Source organism: Engraulis encrasicolus, chromosome 6, assembly GCF_034702125.1.
Source record: "Engraulis encrasicolus isolate BLACKSEA-1 chromosome 6, IST_EnEncr_1.0, whole genome shotgun sequence".
Lineage (NCBI taxonomy): Eukaryota > Metazoa > Chordata > Actinopteri > Clupeiformes > Engraulidae > Engraulis > Engraulis encrasicolus.
In genome coordinates, this window is record NC_085862.1 from 32,174,731 (window position 1) to 32,196,659 (window position 21,929).

At 43.1% G+C, this 21,929-nt stretch overlaps 1 protein-coding gene across 2 annotated transcripts in view; it reads left to right on the forward strand.

Annotated features, from left to right (window-relative positions):
- Positions 1-21,929, forward strand: part of nek1 (NIMA-related kinase 1) — a 61,740-nt gene that overhangs the window by 13,229 nt on the left and 26,582 nt on the right. For both annotated transcript variants that reach the window (XM_063201301.1, XM_063201300.1), the window contains 18 exons: positions 645-704; positions 3,114-3,161; positions 3,495-3,575; positions 3,959-4,104; positions 6,520-6,648; positions 7,628-7,730; positions 9,117-9,203; positions 10,014-10,097; positions 12,744-12,821; positions 13,700-13,795; positions 14,428-14,625; positions 16,694-16,759; positions 17,517-17,772; positions 18,069-18,197; positions 18,429-18,623; positions 19,076-19,267; positions 19,763-19,862; positions 21,568-21,659. In XM_063201301.1, coding sequence (XP_063057371.1) covers positions 645-704; positions 3,114-3,161; positions 3,495-3,575; positions 3,959-4,104; positions 6,520-6,648; positions 7,628-7,730; positions 9,117-9,203; positions 10,014-10,097; positions 12,744-12,821; positions 13,700-13,795; positions 14,428-14,625; positions 16,694-16,759; positions 17,517-17,772; positions 18,069-18,197; positions 18,429-18,623; positions 19,076-19,267; positions 19,763-19,862; positions 21,568-21,659 — 2,140 coding nt within the window. The remainder of the gene's footprint in view (positions 1-644; positions 705-3,113; positions 3,162-3,494; positions 3,576-3,958; positions 4,105-6,519; positions 6,649-7,627; positions 7,731-9,116; positions 9,204-10,013; positions 10,098-12,743; positions 12,822-13,699; positions 13,796-14,427; positions 14,626-16,693; positions 16,760-17,516; positions 17,773-18,068; positions 18,198-18,428; positions 18,624-19,075; positions 19,268-19,762; positions 19,863-21,567; positions 21,660-21,929) is intronic.

The following is a 21,929-nucleotide window of genomic DNA, read 5'->3' on the forward strand; positions in this document are numbered from 1 at the left end:
ACACACACACACACACACACACACACTGCATACACCACACACACACTAAACACACATCCTCTTCTGCCTTCTACTGCCACATTCCTTTTCAGCCACCTTTTACTCTTTACTCTTCTGCCCCCCCTCCTAAGCCTGCTTTTAGTTCCTCCTCTGCATGATGTCTCTCATCCAATGAAGGAACAGTTCCACATTTCTGCCCTTCCCTCACCCTCTCCTGACGTAATCCTGCCATCCCCTCTGCTGCAAGTTACAATGTGTAAGATCGATCAGTACAGTAGGTAGCCGTGTTTCCCTTTCCAGTTCTATGTTTGGAGTGACCCTCCCTCTCTTTGGTGCTTTTCAGAGGCTACTACAGCGTCCCTCCTATCATCTCTGTACACCCTCGTGTGTTGGCAATGGCAGGCATCACTAAACGGCTTGGTCGCCGTTTTTGCAAAGCGCAGCACTTGTGGTCCACTGAATCCACTGAATATTTCATGCTTGCTCTCTTTAAACACTCCTGTAAACATTTTGTCTGTTTTTTACAAATGAGCATAGTAAGCAGTTTAGTGATGGCGCATTGACAGTGTTTATGCAAAGGGAAAGACAGAAGGGCAAAACACTTTTGGTTTGTTTTTGTTTTTGTTTGTGTTGGTGTGTTGTAGGAAGCGGCGCGGAAGAAGAGACTGGATATGATGGAGAGGGAGCGGAAGCAGAGAGAACAGGTATATAGCCATGCCTGTCTTACATGTACACCACACACCAGAGAATCGCTGGACTGTGTAGCAAGAGCGATACAAGCATTAAAAGCGTCAGAGTATGCCCGCTAAAAGGAGAATGCAAGCATTCCAACATTCCGATTGGCTGTGGCGGCTGTCGCCGAACCGCATCATAGCTCATTTGCATAATATTCCCTGTAGTCCAACTACAAATTGTCGCTCAAATCGTCTCTAGTCGCCCAAATCGATTTTGTCTCTTCTGTCGCCAGCAACTCAATACAAAGTCAATTACTTCTGTCGCCGGAGTCGCTCAAGTTGCGTCTGCTCTATTTGTGCCATTAGGGTTTGCTTGCCTTGCATGCTCAGGGTTGGATTTGTTTGCATAGTCCTGCTCCATTTTGCACTTGTCTATAGTTGGGCAACTCAAGGAAAGATTGTTTATTGAGCATGTGTTGCATTAGGTATAATAAGGTACTACGATTGGACAAAAGTGATTTGAAGCAGTATTTTCATTGTATTTAATAGTTAGAAAACATACGCTTCTAGCCCCATACTGCTCTAGATGGACTATCTTTACAGTACCCAATTCCAAGTCAATCTAGATAAGATTATTAGCAAAACTAGATTGCATTCTCACAGAAAATGCTGGAAGCAGGCTTGACTTTTGGGGCAGAGATGAGTAATTTTATTTTTGATATCTCTATCCCTAAATTAAAAACAAACTACTATTGAGAAAACAAAGCTACAAGAAATGTTGGAAAAAATCCATCCACCCAGTCAGAAGTTATGGGCCAAACAATTCAGCCATCTTGGATTCAGCTATCTTGAAAGTGTTGTAGCTCCGCGTTTTGGGGATATACTAAATTACATACATGGTATTTTAAATTGGCTAAGGAACACCGCATATGATATAATTTTGAAAATCAACACGGGTCCGAGTGGGATTCGAACTCACAACCTCCATATCTGTAATCCAGCACCTTCGCCATTGATGCTAAATGGCATACATGGTATTTTAAGTTGGCTAAGGAACACTGCATATGATATAATTTTGAAAATCAACATGGGTCCGAGTGGGATTCGAACTCACAACCTCCATATCTGTAATCCAGCACCTTTGCCATTGATACTAAATGACATACATGGTATTTTAAGTTGGAAGGAACACTGCATATGATATGATTTTGAAAATCAACATGGGTCCAAGTGGGATTCAAACTCTCAACCTCCATATCTGTAAGCTTAATCCAGCACCTTTGCCATTGATACTAAATGACATACATGGTATTTTAAGTTGGCTAAGGAACACTGCATATGATATAATTTTGAAAATCAACATGGGTCCGAGTGGGATTCGAACTCACAACCTCCATATCTCTAATCCAGCAACTTCACCATTGGGCCAAGCAGCTGCCTGATAAAAGCATTCCAGCAAGACTATCAGATTGCATTGAAGAGCTGAACAATAGACTTCTAGAATGGTAGTTGCAGGTGCTCGTTAAGAATAGAATGTTGAGAGAAAGTGACAGTTGAGATGGAACCCTTTATTGGCAGCACCTGTTGTGATTGTCTGTATGGCAGTTAGTATGGTGCTCTAAGGCAGAGGGCAGAATCAATAACAATTTCTAGGTCTTTAGCTTATCGTTGTAAAAAAACTAAAAAGAATTGGCACATGTCCTGCACACAGATTGGAGTCATATGTGTGATCTTTCTAACAGTCTTTGAATGAAGTTTATAGGTTAAACGGTTCAGTCACAAATGGACCTCTTGTGGAACATGTGCTGACCTTCAAAAAGGCACTTCAAGAGCCAATGGGAAAAGCCATTGGGCCAGCCCTGCCGTTTTTACAGACCTACCATTTAAAAAGTAATGGGAGTTGGGACATGAAACCTTCACAGTTTGCAGACATCTCATAGAGCTCACTAACAACGCGTCAACAAAACTTCTAGGTGAAAGTGTTGATGTTTTATGAACAAAAAAAGCTTCCTACACTCTGATCTGTAGAGGGCTGGAATGCCTGGCATGAAGGTTCTACCATTGTTTTCAATGGGGATCCAAACTTTCACAAAATCGCCAAAAACGGAAAAACGACAAGAGACACGGACACGCTATATCAGTACAAATGATCTCCAAGCCGAGCCGGTCGTTTTAGTGTTTGAACGGTGTCTCTATCTTGAAAGGCCTAGGAGGAGATCCATTTTCTATTCATACTGCCCTGCACAGGAGAATCAAGCAAGCATAATAATAAACGTACTTAGAGATTACTAGAATCGGGCCTTGCTCTGCAAGCCCGCTTAAATAGTATGTACTACTGTAATATAACCATATATTTATGCACATGCATCATGATGTTGTTGAGGGAATTTTGTTTTTGGCTCTCATTATTGTAACTTTTCCATTTTCTCATGTGTTTAGATGTTTCTGCTAAAAGCTGCCCAATTGAGAAGATTCGAAAAGGAAAAGGTACTATACTACTACTTTGTCTGTCCTCTGATGATCATCAATATTTTCATGGTTGAATTTAGAGGACCAGTAGAGAACACTGAAAGGAGGTTCATTTAAGTACCGGTAGTCACTGAAGTCCAGAGTTGGGCAATGGACCATCTGACACAGGCCTAACAAACAAATCAATGAAAATATCAGAAATTTAATTTGCTGATCTTTGCATCAAACGAACATATATTTCCGACTGTAACATCTATAGCTAATCAAATTGCATATTCACTACGACATAGCTGAGTATATTTTAAGTTTGCCATGTTGGAAGACATTTAAATTTGTTTTGTTTTTTGCTAGCTGAACCGCATCAATAGAGCACGTGAGCAAGGGTGGAGGCATGTCCTCAGCTCCAGCGGAGGAAGCAGTCCTGAACGAAAGGTGCGTTCATCTTCATCGTCTCAGCATCTTCATTATCTCAACCACTACGAACTGCATCTTGTCTCCTATTTTAAAGCAACAGTAGTACATATATATATATATATACACACAGTACTAGAGAAAACGCCCATGAAATCAAAACATTGGAATACTCACTCAATGCAATTTCAACATTTACCCCAAACTCATGCAATCGCACACAGACTTACCTGTTTCTTTTCTGTCTGGTAATAAAGAAGTGGAAACAAAACCGTGTCAACAGACACAATACACACATTCTAACTAACCGGGAAACGGGAAATTGTTTTGATCAGATTTCCCGGGAATCCCGAGTCCCGGGATTAAACCCCAATTCTAACCTATTTCTGTATGTGGCCGTGCAGTTCTATGGTGGCGGGGGCATGGTGGGCCCCTCAGCTGCCCAGGCTCCAGCCCAGCCCCCAAACAGGTACGAGCACTACCTGTCCGCCCTGGACCAGCTGGCCAAGCCTCAGGACGGAGCCAAGGCAGCCGGAGATGTGCTTGCTCGGTGAGCTGTGTGTGTGTGTGTGTGTGTGTGTGTGTGTGTGTGTGTGTGTGTGTGTGTGTGTGTGTGTGTGTGTGTGTGTGTGTGTGTGTGTGTGTGTGTGTGTGTGTGTGTGTGTGTGTGTGTGTGTGTGTGTGTGTGTGTGTGTGTGTGTGTGTGTGTGTGTGTGTGTGTGTGTGTTTGCACGCGTGCATGCACAAGTGTGTCTCACTGATCAGCTGTGTGTACTGTTCATTGCTACGGTATGCCTCTCTAAATATTGAACTTTTGTTGTTGTCTTCCTTTTGTGGGAATTCAAACTAATACAGTTGAAGCCGATAATAATAGCCCCCCTCCTGAAATTAGACATCTCTCTTGATTTCTCATTGAGAATGACCATTATTAACCGTTTCTGTTATTCTGGAAACAAATACACTGATGGAGTCTAAACAAAAAAGGGCAAAAATGACAAGGACAAAATGATCAGCCCCCTGATCATTAATAGTCAATATGGCGCCATTTATGAACCAAAACTGACAACAGACTCTGATAAGTTGTTACCTAGGTTGGCACATGCCCCACTTGGGATTTTGGCCCATTCCTTCACTGCAAAGTGGTCTAGCTGCTCCAAATTGCATGGATGCTGAGCATAGACATTTGCCACAGACTCTCAGTGGGATTGAGGACTGGACTATGAGCGTGTCATTCCAGTATCATGGTTTTAGTGTCCTTGAAGAACCTCTGTAACCCAAAGCATACATTTAAATTAGTTCAATGTTGTTGGAAGACCCAGCAATCCAGATCCAGACCCAGACTCCCTGTGTCTGAGGCTGAATAACAGACTAAAAACTTGATGCCCCCACCACTATGTGTAACTGTGGATACTGTTTAGTCTCATTAGACCAAAGAAGCATTGGACACTTGCCTAGATGATTGTTGTTGACCTGGCCTCACCTGGAGTTTTTATTTTAAGAAAGACAGCTGTTAGGGCTTGTCATCATATTGGGCTTTGGGGCCATCATCACAGAAGAACCCTTTTACTAAAGGTGGTGCATATGAGAGTGTTATTGAGCTTTGCCTGTGAACATTTGAAAGTCAAAAATTAGTTTGATTAGTTAGTGAAAGTCTCTGCTTTTATCTGATAAGCAGAATTCATGCATCTAAGCAGGTGCAATTGAATCTTATGTCAGGTGAAGAAAGGGATGATCCTTAAAACCTTATAACATGGTCTCCACAATTAGTCATAATGGTGGAAGCATCATTCTGTGGCAGCCTCAGCCACAGGAAACCTTGTTTGGGTGTACAGCACCATAAAACCAGAAGATTATGGTAGAATGTGGAAGGTGACCATGCAAAAATATGCTCATAGAGGCAGCTAAGATCTTCACTGGATCGTTCAATAAGATAATAACCCAAAACTTGCATCCAAAATAGTTCAAATGTTCCCCAAGGATGCTAAAACCATGGTCATGGAGTGGTTCAGACCTCAATACTTAAAGGAACAGACCACCCTTTTTTGATTTTCACATATTTGCAGTATATCCCAACATTATTCATGAATGTGCATATCATTTTCGTCTCAGTGTTTTCAGTACTTAGATTTATTGGATCAGAATTATTAGCATAGCTTAGCATAATCACTGGAAGTAACTGGTATCTTTAGCATCAAGCCACAAGTGGTCACTGGATGGAATTAAATGGCCGTTTTACCCTCTGGTGAATTTTAGATCAATTTTTAAGTGCTTTATAAGTACATTTGATGATGTTTTATTTGGTAACATAGACTTCCATTGCTATGCCTAATGTGGCTATACTGTTAAACGGGGCAATGCAAACACATAGACGAAAATTATATGCACATTCATAAATAATGCTTGGAAATACTGCACATATGTGAAAATCAAAAAAGGGTGGTCTGTTCCTTTAAAATAGTCTTTGAGGAGTGCTGAAAATGAATGTCCATCCTCAACATCCATGCAATTTGGACCTGCTTAACTATTTGCAATGAAAAAATGGGCCAAAATTCCTGGTAGGACATGTGCCAACATAGTTAACAACTAATCAATATGCCTGGTGTTAGTTTTGTTTCATAAATGGCACTGTATTGACTATTAATGATAAGGGGGTTGATAATTTTGTCCTTGCCATTTTTACCCTTTTTTGTTTAAACACATTGTAAAAATGGAAAAGTCCAAATTCAACTGATTGGATACTAACTCCATGGTGTATTTGTTTCCAGAATAACATACATTTATTAATAATGGCCATTCTCAATGATTAATCAAGAGAAATGTCTAATTTCAGGAGGGGGGCTAATAATATCGTCCTCAACTGTACAATTTCACAAATTTAGGGAAGTGAATTTTGTGGCGTGTTCTTCCTCTATCTTATCAAGTAATTCTGAAAGCTAAAACGGCCCACGTTTCGTCTGTTGTTTAGGGGTGGCCAGGGTGCAGGTGCCCTAGCACAGCCAAATGGCCCGTCAGCCCCGGCAGAGGGAGAGCCCATGAAGATGGACCAAGCCAAGCTGGAGCAGGTCTCCAGACACGACAACAACAACAACAACAGGTCAGTCAGTCACAGGTCATAGTTCAGACACAACAGACCAGATGCACCAGACTCATCTGCGCTAAAAAGAATTACAGGATAAAAGGATAAGGTTTGACCAGCGCCAACAGTTTTCCAATCACCTTTGTAGCAGGGTGTCACACATCAGACAAACTCACCTGCACTTACAGGCTCTAACTGGCACACCTCCACCAACACTTCACCAAATACACCTTCACAAAGTGTGACTGAACACAACAAATACTTTTGCGCTAACAGCTTAGTTTTCCACAGAACACTATTGACTCTTTTCCACTGCCGGTTTTCTGGTAGGCCTACGGTACAGGTGGACACAGCGCAACTCAGCCGCCACTTTTGGCTCAGCAGTGGAAAAGAACCTTATGTTTGTGAATAATAAGTATTTGACACACACTTATTTTCTTCTTCATTTAATTGGTTACCTTCCAAATATTATATTGACTTAACTAGTTTTGTGATTAACTTAACACTGCGTTCACTACGACCGCCAACATGCTGCATCCGGCTGCGTTCCCACTCGCTTTACATTTGATTGCATCACTTCCTGCTGCACTGAACTGTGGTCTCGCTTGCAATGCATTGGATGCATTACATCCGTCCAGAGTTGAGAATAGTCAAACTTTTGGCAGATGATGTGCATGTGTCAGCCAATGAGTTGTTTCAACAGATGTTGCAGGACTGACATGAACCGATTGTTTTGCAATCATATGCCACCGTTGTCGTTATTGGCTGTTGGACTTGCGTGAGACGCGGCCGTTATCGTGCATCAAGCTACACCTGTGTGTGTGTGTGTGTGTGTGTGTGTGTGTGTGTGTGTGTGTGTGTGTGTGTGTGTGTGTGTGTGTGTGTGTGTGTGTGTGTGTGTGTGTGTGTGTGTGTGTGTGTGTGATTGTACAGTTACCAACATGTATAGTGAATGTGACTCTCCTCCCCCCTTCTCTCCACCCCACCCCACCCCCAGGCTGCGTGGGCAGGTGCCAGCGCAGAGGGCCTTCCAGGTGGAGGAGTTCCTGCAGAGGAAGAGGGAGGCCATGCTCAATAAAGTGCGAGCCGAAGGACAGCTGGTAGGTGGTGCTCCTCCTCTCCTCTCCTCTCCTCTCCTCTCCTCTCCTCTCCTCTCCTCTCCTCTCCTCTCCTCTCCTCTCCTCTCATATTCTAGCCTACATCTTTCTCTTCTCCTCTCCTCCTCTCATCTTCTAGTATGCACACCTTTCTCCTCTCCTCTCTTCACTTCTTCTACTCTATTCTACCTTTCCTCTCTTCCCTCTCTTCTCGTCCTTTCCTCCTGTGCTCTCATCTGCACTCGCTCTTCACTCTTCTCCTCTTTTCTCCTCTCTTCTCTCCTCTCCTCTCTCTCCTCTCATCTCCTCTGTTCTACTCCTCTCCTCTCTGTCATGTACTGTATTCTGCTGCTCTCCTCTCCTCTCCTTTCCTTTCCTCTCCCTCCACCTCCCCCAAAGTAATATTGCAAATTGAGTAATGTGAAAGACCACCTGTCATTTGTTGTATTGTTGTACAGGTCCTCAACTCCCCAACCTTCACCCTCTCCCCAAGCAGTTGTTAATATGCGATTTAGATTAGAAATGTCTCTCTAATGTCGTCGAGGGTGTGATGAGTTATGCTTGCTGCCTATTACAGTTAATCTGAAGGTCAACTCTGTGTGCTGAAGTTATAAATATGAATTTAAATTGGCACAGGGTTCATATTGGAATATGTCTGCCTGCAACGTCTGGCTTTTACTCTTCTGAAAATGGCATGAAGTTCAGCTCTCCAGGGAGTTGTGTGATGTTGAGATTCCTTGGGTGGTGCGTTATGCTGCAAAGGTGGTATATAACTGGACCACCTGATTGTTTTAGTTCTTAACTTTTTGAACCTGAAACTTCCAACTAGTGATCTAATCCTTTCATTTCACCACTACACCAATTCAGTACACTCTGCAGGAAGAAGGGCTGTAACGATGCACTCAACACACAATTCGGTTCGTACCACGATTTTTGACCTACGGTTCGATACACACCACGATTCCTGAAATGAATCTCATTTGAAGCTTGGAAGCACTATCACATTGTATTATATGGCTGTTTTCTGGACTGAAGAATGACAAAAAGTCTCACGATACTGCCTCCTTACATCACGATACAGTATCGTGACTCTGTGTATCACGATTTCTCGATTCGATACAATATTGTTACAGCCCTAGCAGGAAGCAATAACGCTTCGGTTAAATTCATTTATCTGGGTTAGCACCTAAACCACTCGCTCCAAATACGTATCCTTGGGTGTCCTTTATTCCATAGAACATGCCAATGGGCTCCTTCTATCAAATTTTCTTGACTAGTTTGGTTTAAGCAAAGCGGATTTGACCGCAGATTTGTAGCTTTGACTGCTGTCCTCCGGTTTGCTTGTTGCCGCTCTGATATCAAATGTGCGTCGGCTTGAACGCTGCACAGGGCACGCGTCACCACTGGCCGGCTATCTTTGGGAGCCGATCCGGCTCCATACGTTGCAGGAGACCCCGGGTCAACAAGGAGGAGGAGGTAGGACAGCGACCATGGATGACCCCCCTCCTCGTTCCTACCCACGACCACCATTACCCAGCCCCTCACCCTCTCCACCTGCTCGGCCACACCTCCCATCTTCCCTCCATTATGGCACCGTCCTGCACTGTTGCGCCATTTGCACTTTGTGTTGTCATGTATGTTGTGTTGTTATTTATTTATTTTTGTCTGCATGTGATACTCTACTCTTTATAATGTTTCATTTTACAGCATAAACCATGCATGAGTTGTGTGTGTGTGTGTGTGTGTGTGTGTGGAGGTTCACTAATTATTTTATATTTTTTCACTTTCGCAGGCAGATTCATTTTTATTCTGTTTTTGTTTTCCTGTATCCCCCGCTGACTTTCTGTTCCCCCAGCCAAATAACAGCCAGAGTACTGATACGTTTGCATTACAAGGGGTTTTGTTTTGATGCTCCTCCCTCCCCATCACTGTTGCATTTCTGTTGCTCTTGTCCCCCTGGTCACTCATTTAGACTTTCCTCCAGATCGTCCCTTCAGTGTCCTGCACCCTGTCTGCCACCTCAGGCTGTCTTCCTCATTTGTCATATCTGCCATTTATTTGGTCTTTGTTGCACAGCCTTCCCCACCCAAGCCTGTTCAGGGGTGCGTTTCTCGAAAGCGGAGTTGTTAGCCTGTTAGCTATTTTGGTAGTTTCCAATGGGAAATTGCATTGCAAACAACAAAAGTTGCTAATGTAGTTAGCAACTGGTTTCGACAAATGCACACCAGCATTGTCTCTCCACTCATTTTTGTTGTTTCTGTTTTCTTTTTTCCCCTCATCTGAAAGGAGTACCTGTCTCGGCTCAGGCAGATCAGGCTGCAGAACTTCAACGAGCGGCAGCAGATTAAAGCTCGCTTGAGAGGAGAGAAGGTGAGCATGGCTGCAGCAGCTGCACCACCCACCCACCCCCAGTAGTCGGAGTCCCCACTGACACCATGGCAGTTCAAAGGGTTAAACCTCCCTGCTCACTTGCCTAATGAGATCTCCCACTCTTCTTTAAAACTTAAACATCTCACCCTGTGTAATCTGTGGGGCCTTTCATCCTCTGTACATGAGCTTCTCTGCCCTTCTGCTTCTTCTGTTCTTCTGTTCTGTTCGTCTGCATTGTATGTAAGGGATGAGCCACTGCTGTATGATGATTGTTAGGATCTGTTTTTCTGATCCTGCAATAGCTTCATGCACGGTTAACATATAAACATGTCCATCACGTCTGTCTGGTCCTTGGTCTGTCTGGAAAACCGAGTTGTAGCTTCCTTTATTTTTAGCAGTACTGTTCATCCACATGCTGTTTAACCCTCTAGCTACCATAACTGCCGTGAACGTCCGGCTGGATCTGTACCAGAACGGCCGCGGCCGGACGGAATATTTTCATATGAAAATACAGCTGAACGGCCGTCATCATGCAGTTTTCCAGCTTCCTAACACTTTAGCTCAATATTACAGACCTTCCTCGATATACTTTCAGTATAAAAACTATATGTTTATATTGTATTATTTTTCAGTATTTTAGATTTTATTACGAGATGCGCCGCTTTATGCGATTTGGCAATCTGCCGTCAATTCAAATGACGGCCGTCCGAGATTGGATGGCTACAAACACAACCATTCTGTTTCTACAACCAATATACACTAAATATGAAAACTTCCAACCCTCTTCGATCTATTTTCATGGTCAACAGCGCCTGTGTATGACTTTTTAGGCTATTTTTAGATCATGTTGTTTTATTAGGCTTATGAGATGGTGTTCAACTGTGATAAGTTCTGCCATGGTCCTAAATAGCAAACACAACTGTCCAGCCGATGTCTACACGCTACATATTAAAAATGTAAACTGTCTTCGGTGTGTTTTCAGAGTCAAACCATATGTTGGTATCCAACTATCTTAGTTTCCTGGAACAACTTACAGCGACAGCTCTGCGTAACACGCGCATCGTGAAGGAAGCGCAGCATGGATGGCTACTCATTTTGCGTGTCAGCTTTGGCAAAGCAGTCAAGGACTGTTACTACTCCACGTTGTCCTTCATAAAAATGTGCGCGAAGACGTTGAGTTGAATGCTAACTTCCAATAATAGCCTACCAACGTGGTGTTTGTAGCACTTCAATTCCGGTCAAAGTCGGTGATGCCTGGCGCGTCTTACCTGTGCCAAATTGGGAGGGGAAACTTCCTAGAGCTCCATTCATGTCCTGTCTGCTATCGCGGACACTTCTACGGTTATCCTTACACGTCTTTGGCATGTTTTAGTTCAAACTTTATTAGCTAGTGTAGTCCATTACAGTTATACCGCTTGAAACGCTTGAAAACAGGAGTTTTGGGTGAACGACATTTGTTGTCGTCACATGATCATTGTTCAACTTTGACCCTGGATGGATGGATAGATAGACGGAAGGATAGATAGATAGATGGATAGAGAGATCGATAGATAGATAGATAGGCCTAAATATATAGATATATAGATAGCTAGGCCTAGATAATATCGGATTTTATCACATTTTTATCATTTAATCCACATCAAAGGCACTCTATGGGAATACTGAGCAATTAATTATCCATAAATGATTACCATTTGAAAGTGTGTTTTCTCTACTTTAATATGAAAGTAAGGCCACACCAATTTAATTTGTTGGTTCTCGGATTTTTTCAGGAAAAAGTTGAAGCGAGAGGGCGAAAAAAAAAAAAAAAAAAAATTAGTCGTGTGGTTATACCACCTGTATATCAGCCTCACATGGACCTCCAAAGGAAGGTGCAAGACAGGCAAACACTTGGACATGGAGAAGGACAGTGTAGAAGGGAATTAAGGCAGCCAAATAGACCAGGCACAAAATTAGCTCACAGGGCAATTATTATATTAATCTGGTTTGAATAAACTGAGATGATTCAACAGTTGAATAGTTGTTGTTTTTCTTTTTTAAAACTGCTATCCCACTCCACTAATTCCACTAAGAGCAATACTGTGTTTCACCGCTGCTACTGCTAACCCACAGGGGCTTTAACTTGCCATTGCATGTTTGTCTGTAAATGTTTGAATGTAACACGTTTCCTGATTCGCTAGTCGTAATCGGCATGTTGAAAGGAGTGGTTTTATTGGTTCTCTACGTCACATGACCTCCAACTACTAAAGAGACACCTCCCCGTTCATGAAAACATGCAGTCTTCGTTTTTTTTTAGCGATTTCATTTTTTGGGGTATTGAAACTGATTTTTTTTTTTTTTTCATTTTGTTACAAAATACAAGAGGCGAATCCGAGAACCAACAAATTAAATTGGTGTGGCCTAACTTGTAATTGACACTTTTCATTTCTTTTCAAGTTATTTGACATTATTTAGAATATGACCAAAATGTCAATTTTTCCTTAGAATTCCTGGTAGGATTCCGGCCTATTCAAAAAAAATTCTGGTAGCTAGAGGGTTAAACGGGATCAGAATATATAAACTGATTTTAAAATTGTTTAGGCATTGATTGCATGCATGTAGATATTTTTAAAAACTGATCATCGTTTTTGTGTCCCGTCCCCCCAGTATGACAGTGATGGGTCTGACAGCCACGAGTCAAGCGAGGAGGCAGAGCTGAGGAAGAGGAAGATCGAGGCCCTGAAGGTCAGACATCCAGAACGGTGCCAACAATGAAACATGATCAGTGCCAAACAGCTCCCCACGCTGCATATCCTTGAGCTGGTCCACCTGTAGTAAATTCTACCTGCGAAGATGCAATGAGTTTTCAATTTGTTGTCGAAGTGCAGACTTTGATGCGAATTACCCCTGGGGGTATTTGAAACAGTTCTGGGGAAACACAAAATACATCTCTAGATAGCCTTCTTGGCTCCCACAAGGACATAGATTAAACTTTGGTACAGATTCAATATTTGTATTTTGCAGTAGAAAGTTTGGGTTCAGTGTCTGAACACAACAAATGGCGTTGGAGAGGTTGACTATACAATAGCTGTATTCTGCCGTACAATTTCAGAAGGCAGTATCTCGAAAATGGTCGAAATTGAGTTTAGACCGGAAATTGTCTTGTGTCAAAAAATGTTGGTCCAACTTTGTCCCGTTTCAGAAAACGATTATACTGCGATTTTTTTGTTTTGTTTTAAGAGGTTACGTCGTACAAGCCAAAAACGCAATATATCACGTGAGATACTTATCCATTGAAACTGTGGTTTGGGTGCAGACAGTAATACCACAACAGAACACAGTATCTTCATTTTTCAGCTAAAAAGTTCCATTTGTTTTTTTCTTGTGTGCATAAATTTCCACCATAAAAGAGTATCATATGAAAGTGTCATCACCACTTTGCCGCCAACTCAGTTGCCCAGCCAAAAAGGAAACTTTAAAGCCTTTTTTCTCAGTTTACCAGGACGGAGAGATACTGCGTTCTGAAATTGTAGGGCAGTATTATTATTGTGCGTATAAGACGCAGCCATTGAGGTGGACGCAGCAGATGCACGTGTCTAAGACGGGCTTGTTGTGTGTTTCAGGCCCAGGCCAATGCCCGTGCTGCGGTGATAAAGGAGCAGCTGGAGAAGAAGAGAAGGGAGGCCTACGAGAGGGAGAAGAAGGCCTGGGAGGACCATGTAAGACTTTCCTCCTGCTCTTATTTTTCCTGGTCTTGTCTTGCTGTTCTTCTCCTCGCTGTGCCCTCTCCTCTCCTCTCCTCTCCACTCCACTCCACTCCACTCCACCCCACCTCTGTCCTCAATAAGTCCTTTCCTCTACACTCCACCTTTGTCCTTTTTGCACTTCCCCACTACTCCACAATCCCCACCACTATACACACTCACCTATTTCTTTCTCGGTTATTTTTAATGCCTCATTGTGGCCCTCTGGCTTTGTACCTGATTCTCATGGTGATTGTGGTCCAACGTCATTAAGTTTTAAAAGGCGAGAGTCTAGAATTGTGTATTCTGTGGACCATAAAATGCTTCATAGCTTTTATCTACCCAGGACTCCTACCACACTGGCAAAGCATTTCACCCCTATGGGCATTGAAGTAAAAAAATATATTTCAAAATGTCTATGGCCCTACTCCTCTTCTTCTTTCCTCCCATGCTTTACTTCTCCTCCATCCTGTCCTTCTCTGTTTCCCCTTCATGTACTTTCACATTGCCCCGGCCGTCTCTGTGTTTTGTCAATCCTCTTCCCTGTTAATTTCTCCTGACATACATTACGTAGATGATTACGCCTTTCCTCTCCCTCTACCGTCCAGCTCGTTGCTCGAGGAGTGAAAATGACGGTAGGAGCAGCGGTAGCCTCGCCAGCTCTCCCTGACCCCCCTCCCCAGCAGCAGCCAGCTCCCGCTCCTGCTCCCGCTCCATCCCCCACCCCTCCGGCCTCTCCAGCGCCCTCCCCCAAACCCACCGTCCCAGCCATCTCCATGACCGCTGCCCTCAAGGACGTCGGAGCGGTCAGTCCTGGCTACTGATTACACACCTCTTCCTTCAGCCTTTTTGCATGGAGTAGAAAACATTTAGGACTACAAAAACTTCCTTTGGCATACTCGCTGTATGGCATTGCGCACTTGATGTTCCACTTGCATTATACAGTTGAGGACGATATTATTAGCCCCCCTCCTGAAATTAGACATTTCTCTTGATTTCTCAGTGAGAATGACCATTATGAACCGTTTCTGTTATTCTGGAAACAAATACACTGATGGAGATAATGTCCAATGAGTTGAATTTGCATTTTTCTATCGTTACAATGAGTTTAAACAAAAAAGGTCAAAAATGACAAGCACAAAATTATTAGCCCTCTGATCATTAATAGTCAATATGACGCCATTTATAAACCAAAACTGACAACAGGCTCTGATAAGTTGTTACCTAGGTTGGCACATGACCCACTAGGGATTTTGGCCCATTTCGTCACTGCAAAGTGTTCTAGCTGGTCCAAATTGCATGGATGCTGAGCATAGACATTTGCCACAGACTCTCAGTGGGATTGAGGACTGGACTATGAGCGGGTCATTCCAGTATCATGGTTTTAGTGTCCTTGAAGAACCTCTGAACTAATTTAAATGTTTACTTTGGGTTACAATGTTGTTGGAAGACCAGGCAATACAGATCCAGATCTAGACTCCCTGTGTCTGAGGCTGAATAACAGTCTAAAAACAAGATGCCCCCACCACTATGTGTAACTGTGGAAACTGCATAGTCTCATTAGATCAAAGAAGCATTGGACATCTGCCTAGATAATTGTTATTGACCTGGTCTCACCTGGAGTTTTTATTTCAAGAAAGACAACTGTTAGGGCTTGTCATCATATTGGGCTTTAAGGCCATCATCACAGTGGAACCCTTTTACTAAAGGCGGTGCATATCAGAGTGTTCTTGAGCTTTGCCTATGAACATTTGAAAGTCAAAAATGAGTTTTTTACGTCTCTGCTTTCATCTGATGAGATTCAATTGCACCTGCTTTGATGCATGAATTCTGCTTCTGTCAGGTGAAGAAAGGGATAGTCCCTAAACTTTCACAACATGGTTTCCACAATTAAACATGGTGGTGGAAGCATCATTCTGTGGTAGCCTCAGCCACAGGAGACCTTGTTTGGCTGTACGGCACCATAAAAACAGAAGATTATGATAGAATGTGGAAGGTGACCATGCAAAAATATGCTCATAGAGGAAGCTAAGATCTTCACTGGATCTTTCAATAAGATGATAACCCAAAACTATCATCCAAAATTGTTCAAATGTTCTTCAAGGATACTAAAACCATGGTCATGGTGTGGTTCAGATCTCAATCCTTTAGATAGTCTTTGAGGAGTGCTGAAAATGAATGTCCATCCTCAACATCCATGCAATTTGGACCATCTTAACTATTTGCGATGAAAAAATGGGCCAAAATCCCTGATAGGGCATGTGCCAACATAGTTAACAACTAATCAAAGTGCCTGATGTCAGTTTTGGTTCATAAATGGCACTCAATTGACTATTAATGATAAGGTGGCTAATAATTTTGTCCTTGCCATTTTTACCCTTTTTTGCTTAAACTTATTATGAAAATGGAAAAATCAAAATTCAACTCATTGGATATGATCTCCATCAGTGTATTTGTTTCCAGAATAACAGAAACGGTTCATAATGGTCATTCTCACTGAGACATCAAGAGAGATGTCTAATTTCAGGAGGGGGGCTAATAATATCGTCCTCAACTGTATCTTACGTACTTGTTACAAATTGTATAAATGTAATTACCATGTTACACCACTGAAGATGTACAACAGCAATACAGTCATCAGACTTGAATTAGTAAAAAGATTGAAATAGTTATTCACTGTGGACATGACACTTTCAGTGATATTCTTTTTGTATGTTCTTATACTTGGTTCTTTAATTTGTTTCTAAAATAAGTCTGCAGTCGACACGTTTTACCTTGCCTCTCTGTCGCCTTGCCTTTGCCAACTGGTAAATGACTGCCAAAGTTTAGAAGTCCTTTAAAATGTATGGTGTTCTTTTCCCCTTTTCTTTGAAGTTGGCATCCGGACAGAATTCTCCCATGAAGGTGGAATCCCCAAAGACGGAGGCACCTATTGCCCAGGTGCAGTATTTTATTTGAAAGTACAGTGAAAGCTTGAAACATTACCACAATATAATATTGACTAGTTATTCAGCAGACCTTCACACAGTTTATTTCATGCACTGGTTTTTACTATGTACAACTTGTGATTTATTTTTCACACACCTCAGCTGGCAGATGTGTTGGAGATACATAAGTCAGTGGTTGGAGATGACCCACACTACCTAAAGAAACTCCTGCACACTGGCCATTTCGCTGACGTTACTTTTTTCTGATCCTCTGTTTTTAAGACCGGCTGCAAAACACTGATGGTTTAATAAGTTACTTGTGTCTTAACCAAGTGTTGTCTTAACAACCCCTTTCTGGAGTCCCTTTGAATTCCTTCATTTTCACCATGACGACAAGATGGCAAGATTCTTTCACAAAAGATACCAAGTACCAAGAAAGAAATTGCCAAGCTACTGAATGCTGATCAAATTTTCGACAGTTTGTAGTTTCATGTTTTACTTGTCGCCAACAAAATATTTTTTGATGTGCTCAGCTCCATGAAAGCCCTCAGGCTGGCTATCCAAGTATAGCTAATCATATATCAATAATATGTGGAATGGAATTTATGTCAACATAAAAAAAATCAAAACCCAAAACTTTACATTGCACAAGTCCTGTGATAAAATCTCAACTTGTTTTCTGTGAATAACTGAATAGGAGGCTGTCTTTGTAAAGTGTATGCTTTCATCTTGTTGTTGGTGGCCCGGTGTGTTCATTTGTGCGGCCACAGAGTGAGAAAAAGGAGATCCTGCGGCGCCTAAACGAGAGCCTGAGGGCCCAGAGCCAACAACTGCCCGACAAGAGCGAGCTGGCCAATAGTGTGGCGCCTGAGGGGCCCAGTCCCACCCCCCTGCCACTGAACCAGCCAATGGCGGAGGAGGAGCGGCCAGCCACGGGGGGAGACCGCAAGAGATGGGAGGCCGGAGCCCCGCCCGTGTTCCCTGTCGCTCAGCAGACGCTAGACGAGGCCTCCCTCGCCTCACCTGGTGAGTCTGAAGTGAACACACAAACACACTGACACATACACATCTACACACACACATTTGCATGGACATCTACACACACACATTTGCATAAACACAAATGCAGGTCCAGCCTTCCTCTTTGTTTCTATTTTACAGTGTATTTTTTGCTTCTACTCCATTTAGCATCAAATAATACAGTTGAAATCAGTGTTTTAATGTTTGAATTTGTTATAGGCAATACGATTAGCCTAGTTTAAAAAAAAAAGAAGAAATGGCCTATTATGGCCTTCATATGAGGTTGTGATTTTGTGCCTCAGCATCGCAGTGTGTTTCACCGGAGGAGAGGCTGCCCTCTGGTGGAGACAGGAGGAAGTGGGAGATGGCCGCCCCTCCCTTTCTCCCTGTGGCCCAGCAGACACTGGAGGAGACCAGCATCACAACGCCAGGTCTGTCCCACCACTTGTGTGGCTGTGTTTGTGTGTGTGTCTGTGTGCAGTTGCATGCATGCATGGGCGTAAGAATCCATGTTTGTTCAAGTCTGCACTAACGCATGTATGCAAGTGTGTGTATTTTTGTATTCTTCATATATTGTCTGTTTTCTGTCACTCCATACATACATACATACACACACGCGCACACACGTTTAAGTGAGACCTCTCCCCTCTGGTCTTCTGCAGAGCAAACGGCAGGTGAGGTGATCCGTCTGGAGCCATGGGGCCAGGACCAGCAGGGGCAGGGGCAGGTGCTGAGTCCCAGGAGAGGCTGGAGGCAGAGCCCAGACTCTCAGGTCATAGAGGCCCTGCAAGAGGCCCAGCTACAGCCTCTGACACAGCTCATGGGCAACACCAGCATCTCTGATAGGCCAGTTACAGGTCAGTCAAGAGGGAGCCCTGTTTTATCTCTCCTCCTAGTGTGTCTGTGAGTGAAATATTCCTTGCATGCAACATTGATTGATTTGAAACAGAATGGTGGCAGTAGTCAGTTTGCCCTCAAGTCATGTAAACTCTTTATCTTTTCCAAATGTGGCCGTCTTCTGGGAATACTATGGTTGCGGAACATTGTTCCACACGTGTAAACGGAATAGTCTGAAACTTGTTTTAAACCAAATGCTGACAATATTCTGTTTAATACTGGAGTATGCCATGCATGTAACTGCAGTGTGTGAATGAAAGCCAACAGCTTGGTGTAGCACCGTCTGGTGTAGATCATTAGAAAGCCTACCTCTTGATACCTGATTATTCTGACGTACTATACTGGACTGGAGTAGTTTTTCTATAGTTTGTTAAGCATTGCATTATTGTCATTTTTTGGGTTGATATTACAGACAGCCTTCCACCCTCAGTGTTGCCTTCTCCTGGGCAAGAAGGGGTCAAACCAGCACCACAGGCACAGCCAAGCCCACCGGCCCCTCACACACAAGCAGAACCAGGAGAGCCAATCACATCGGAGGTCAAAGGACAGGGGGAAGTCCTGCAACTTGAGGACATAAAACTGGTGACCAAGTCTGAGGAAGATGGTAAGGAAGGGAATATTTTAAGCTGATTATTCAACACAGTGAAGATATAAGTTTGCTGTTTGCAGAAGGCATGCTAAGGTACTCAGCAATCCAGAGAATTGCTATAATTCGCCTCTGTCAGGTTCTCAACAGCACAAGACTGCACAAAGCAGCACAAATAGTGCAATTTAGATTCTTTCATACTTTTAGCTTGTTTTCATTGCATTTGGGATAATATATGTTGCATGCTTGCATACAGAAGTGAGTTGCTGCTGCATGTTCCAGCTGGGAATCATTTTGGGTTTCCTATTTATTTGACAAATGTTTCCCTTGTTTCCCTATATCTCATTCTCATTCTCGCTTTCTCTTTCTCATTCTCTCTTTCTCTCTCTCTCTCTCTCTCTCTCTTTCTCTCTCTCTCTCTCTCTCTCTCTCTCTCTCTCTCTCTCTCTCTCTCTCTCTCTCTCTCTCTCTCTCTCTCTCTCTCTCTCTCTCTCTCTCCCTGTTCTCCATCAGATGAGCTTGAGTCTCTGGTGCTGGAGGAGGGGCTCCAGTGGGCTGTAAATCGCCCCAGCGAGGCGTTCCAAGCCTGGGGTGCAGAAGCTTCACTGGCTGGGTCAGTACTAGGGGACTCTCCTGGAAGGGGATTGTCAGCTTGAACAGACTTTTTTACTGTTTTTTTCCCCTCCCTTTGTGCACAGCACTTTATTGTAAAAAATCAGCGAAATGAGAAAAATCGAGAAAAATAGAGGTTGAAATAGCCATTATTCGCACCACTGCACAGAATAACAATTGCACAGGATAGCAGTTGATCTGTCATGATGTGCTGAAACAGAATCAGCTGCACAGCACAGCGGGGTAGAGGAACGTCTGCCCTGTTTCGCTCTTTTGTGCAGCAATGACACAGCAGGTTTGCCCCCCACAACACCCCCATCCTCCCACTCCTCACCATGATCCTATCCCTATTATCAGAAAGAATATTTTAAAAATCCATAGAATTGTGCCTAAGGTGGCCATCGATCCATTTTTACGACGTCCGTGTGTCCCTCTGATTGTCTTTCCTTTCATCCTCGCCTTGAGCTTATGGCCTCGAGATGCGAGGCAACGTCATTGACACAAACTAGACTTGACAGTCGGTCGTGTTTCCCATATCTGCAGCCGCCATGTTACTGCAGATTTTACTCCAGACTTCGCACAACAAATTAACTATATTGCTTTAGCCTTATGTCTGGGAAATCTGCACGTGCTTTGTGTTATTAGCGGTCCATAGTCTACGTGAAGTACCTTACTTTGACTGAGTGCATGAAAGTGAAATAAGGTTGCTATATCATTGTCTACTAGCTTACTGTCTGTCTCCTTTTTTTCCTGCACTGGCAACTAAGTTTGTCCGCTAAATGCATTTACAACGAGGGCACTCACAACTTTGCAAACAGGGCAAAGAAAGCATCTTTCTGCACGGACGCTCTGTCTGCATTTTGAACTCGTGTTGCTATGCATGAAAAAAAAGTTGACCGAAGCGGTCGCCTCTTGTTTTAAAACACCGCTGATAAACACACTGACCAACTTTGAGTAAAGTAAATCAAATAAATTGTTGGCTATTATAGGCCTACGCAGCATGACTACCCAAAATGCATGAAAAAAATATTTATGAAATAATAGGCCTACAGACTACAACGGAAGGATTTGTCTATCGTAACCTGCCGTCTCTGATACAACATTAAGTTAGTGGTAGCCTACTGATGACTCCTTTATCGGAGTGAGGTAATGAAATGCGAAAATCCTTCCCAAAATTAAATCTTGTTATACAAGTAAAACTGTTGTTGGCAGCTGAGTTATAGGCCTAGTCTGAGGTAAGATGGCAGCGCTGCTCCCTGATTTCTGCCTACAGTTTAGAATGCCGACTTCACTGTTTTCTCCACGGAGGCGGGGAGGCGGCGAGTCGAAGCAATGGGTACGGTGCGAGGACGCTAGGTTAGAAAGTTAAGGGGCGGGGTTGTCCGGCCAAAGTCCGGACAGCTGGTCACCCTAATTGTACCAGAGTAATTTCTGGTGGAGCATCAGAATTTTGTGAGTGTCGTCTGACTGTGACTTGTCAGTCACCCAACTGCATTAGGACTGCGAGTATCTTGACAAAAAAAGGACCATGGGTGTGTTTCTGGACACCATCGTTGCTAACTATTTTAACATCTTACTTGGTTGCAGTGCAATTTCCAATTTAGAAACATTGTATGTTGCAAACTGGTTAGCACTGGAGTGATATCAGGAAATTGCTTTGAGTTTGTTTGTCTGACCTTTTTGTTGTGGTTGCTGTTCTCTTGTAGGCCACCAGGGGGCAAAGTCAGCCCACACATGCCGAAGAAGGAACAGGAGCAGGAGCAGGCTGAGAGAGTGGAGAAGCCAGCAGAGCCAACAGGTGAGTCGTCAGACGGAGATGGATTACTCCAGGCTGGAGACAGGGAACAGATGTGAACGGAGACACACACACACATACACACACACAGTTCTTAATTTGGATATGGTAATTAAAGGCTATTCTCATTCAGCAATTCTATTTTCTTGCTCGTCTGTTCATTAATACCTATCCATTTCCTCCTTTTGTCATTGACTCACTTACTCATTGCCTTTTTCCATCGCCTCTGCCATTTTTTTCTTTTTTTTTACCTCCTGCACTCCTCTTTCTCTT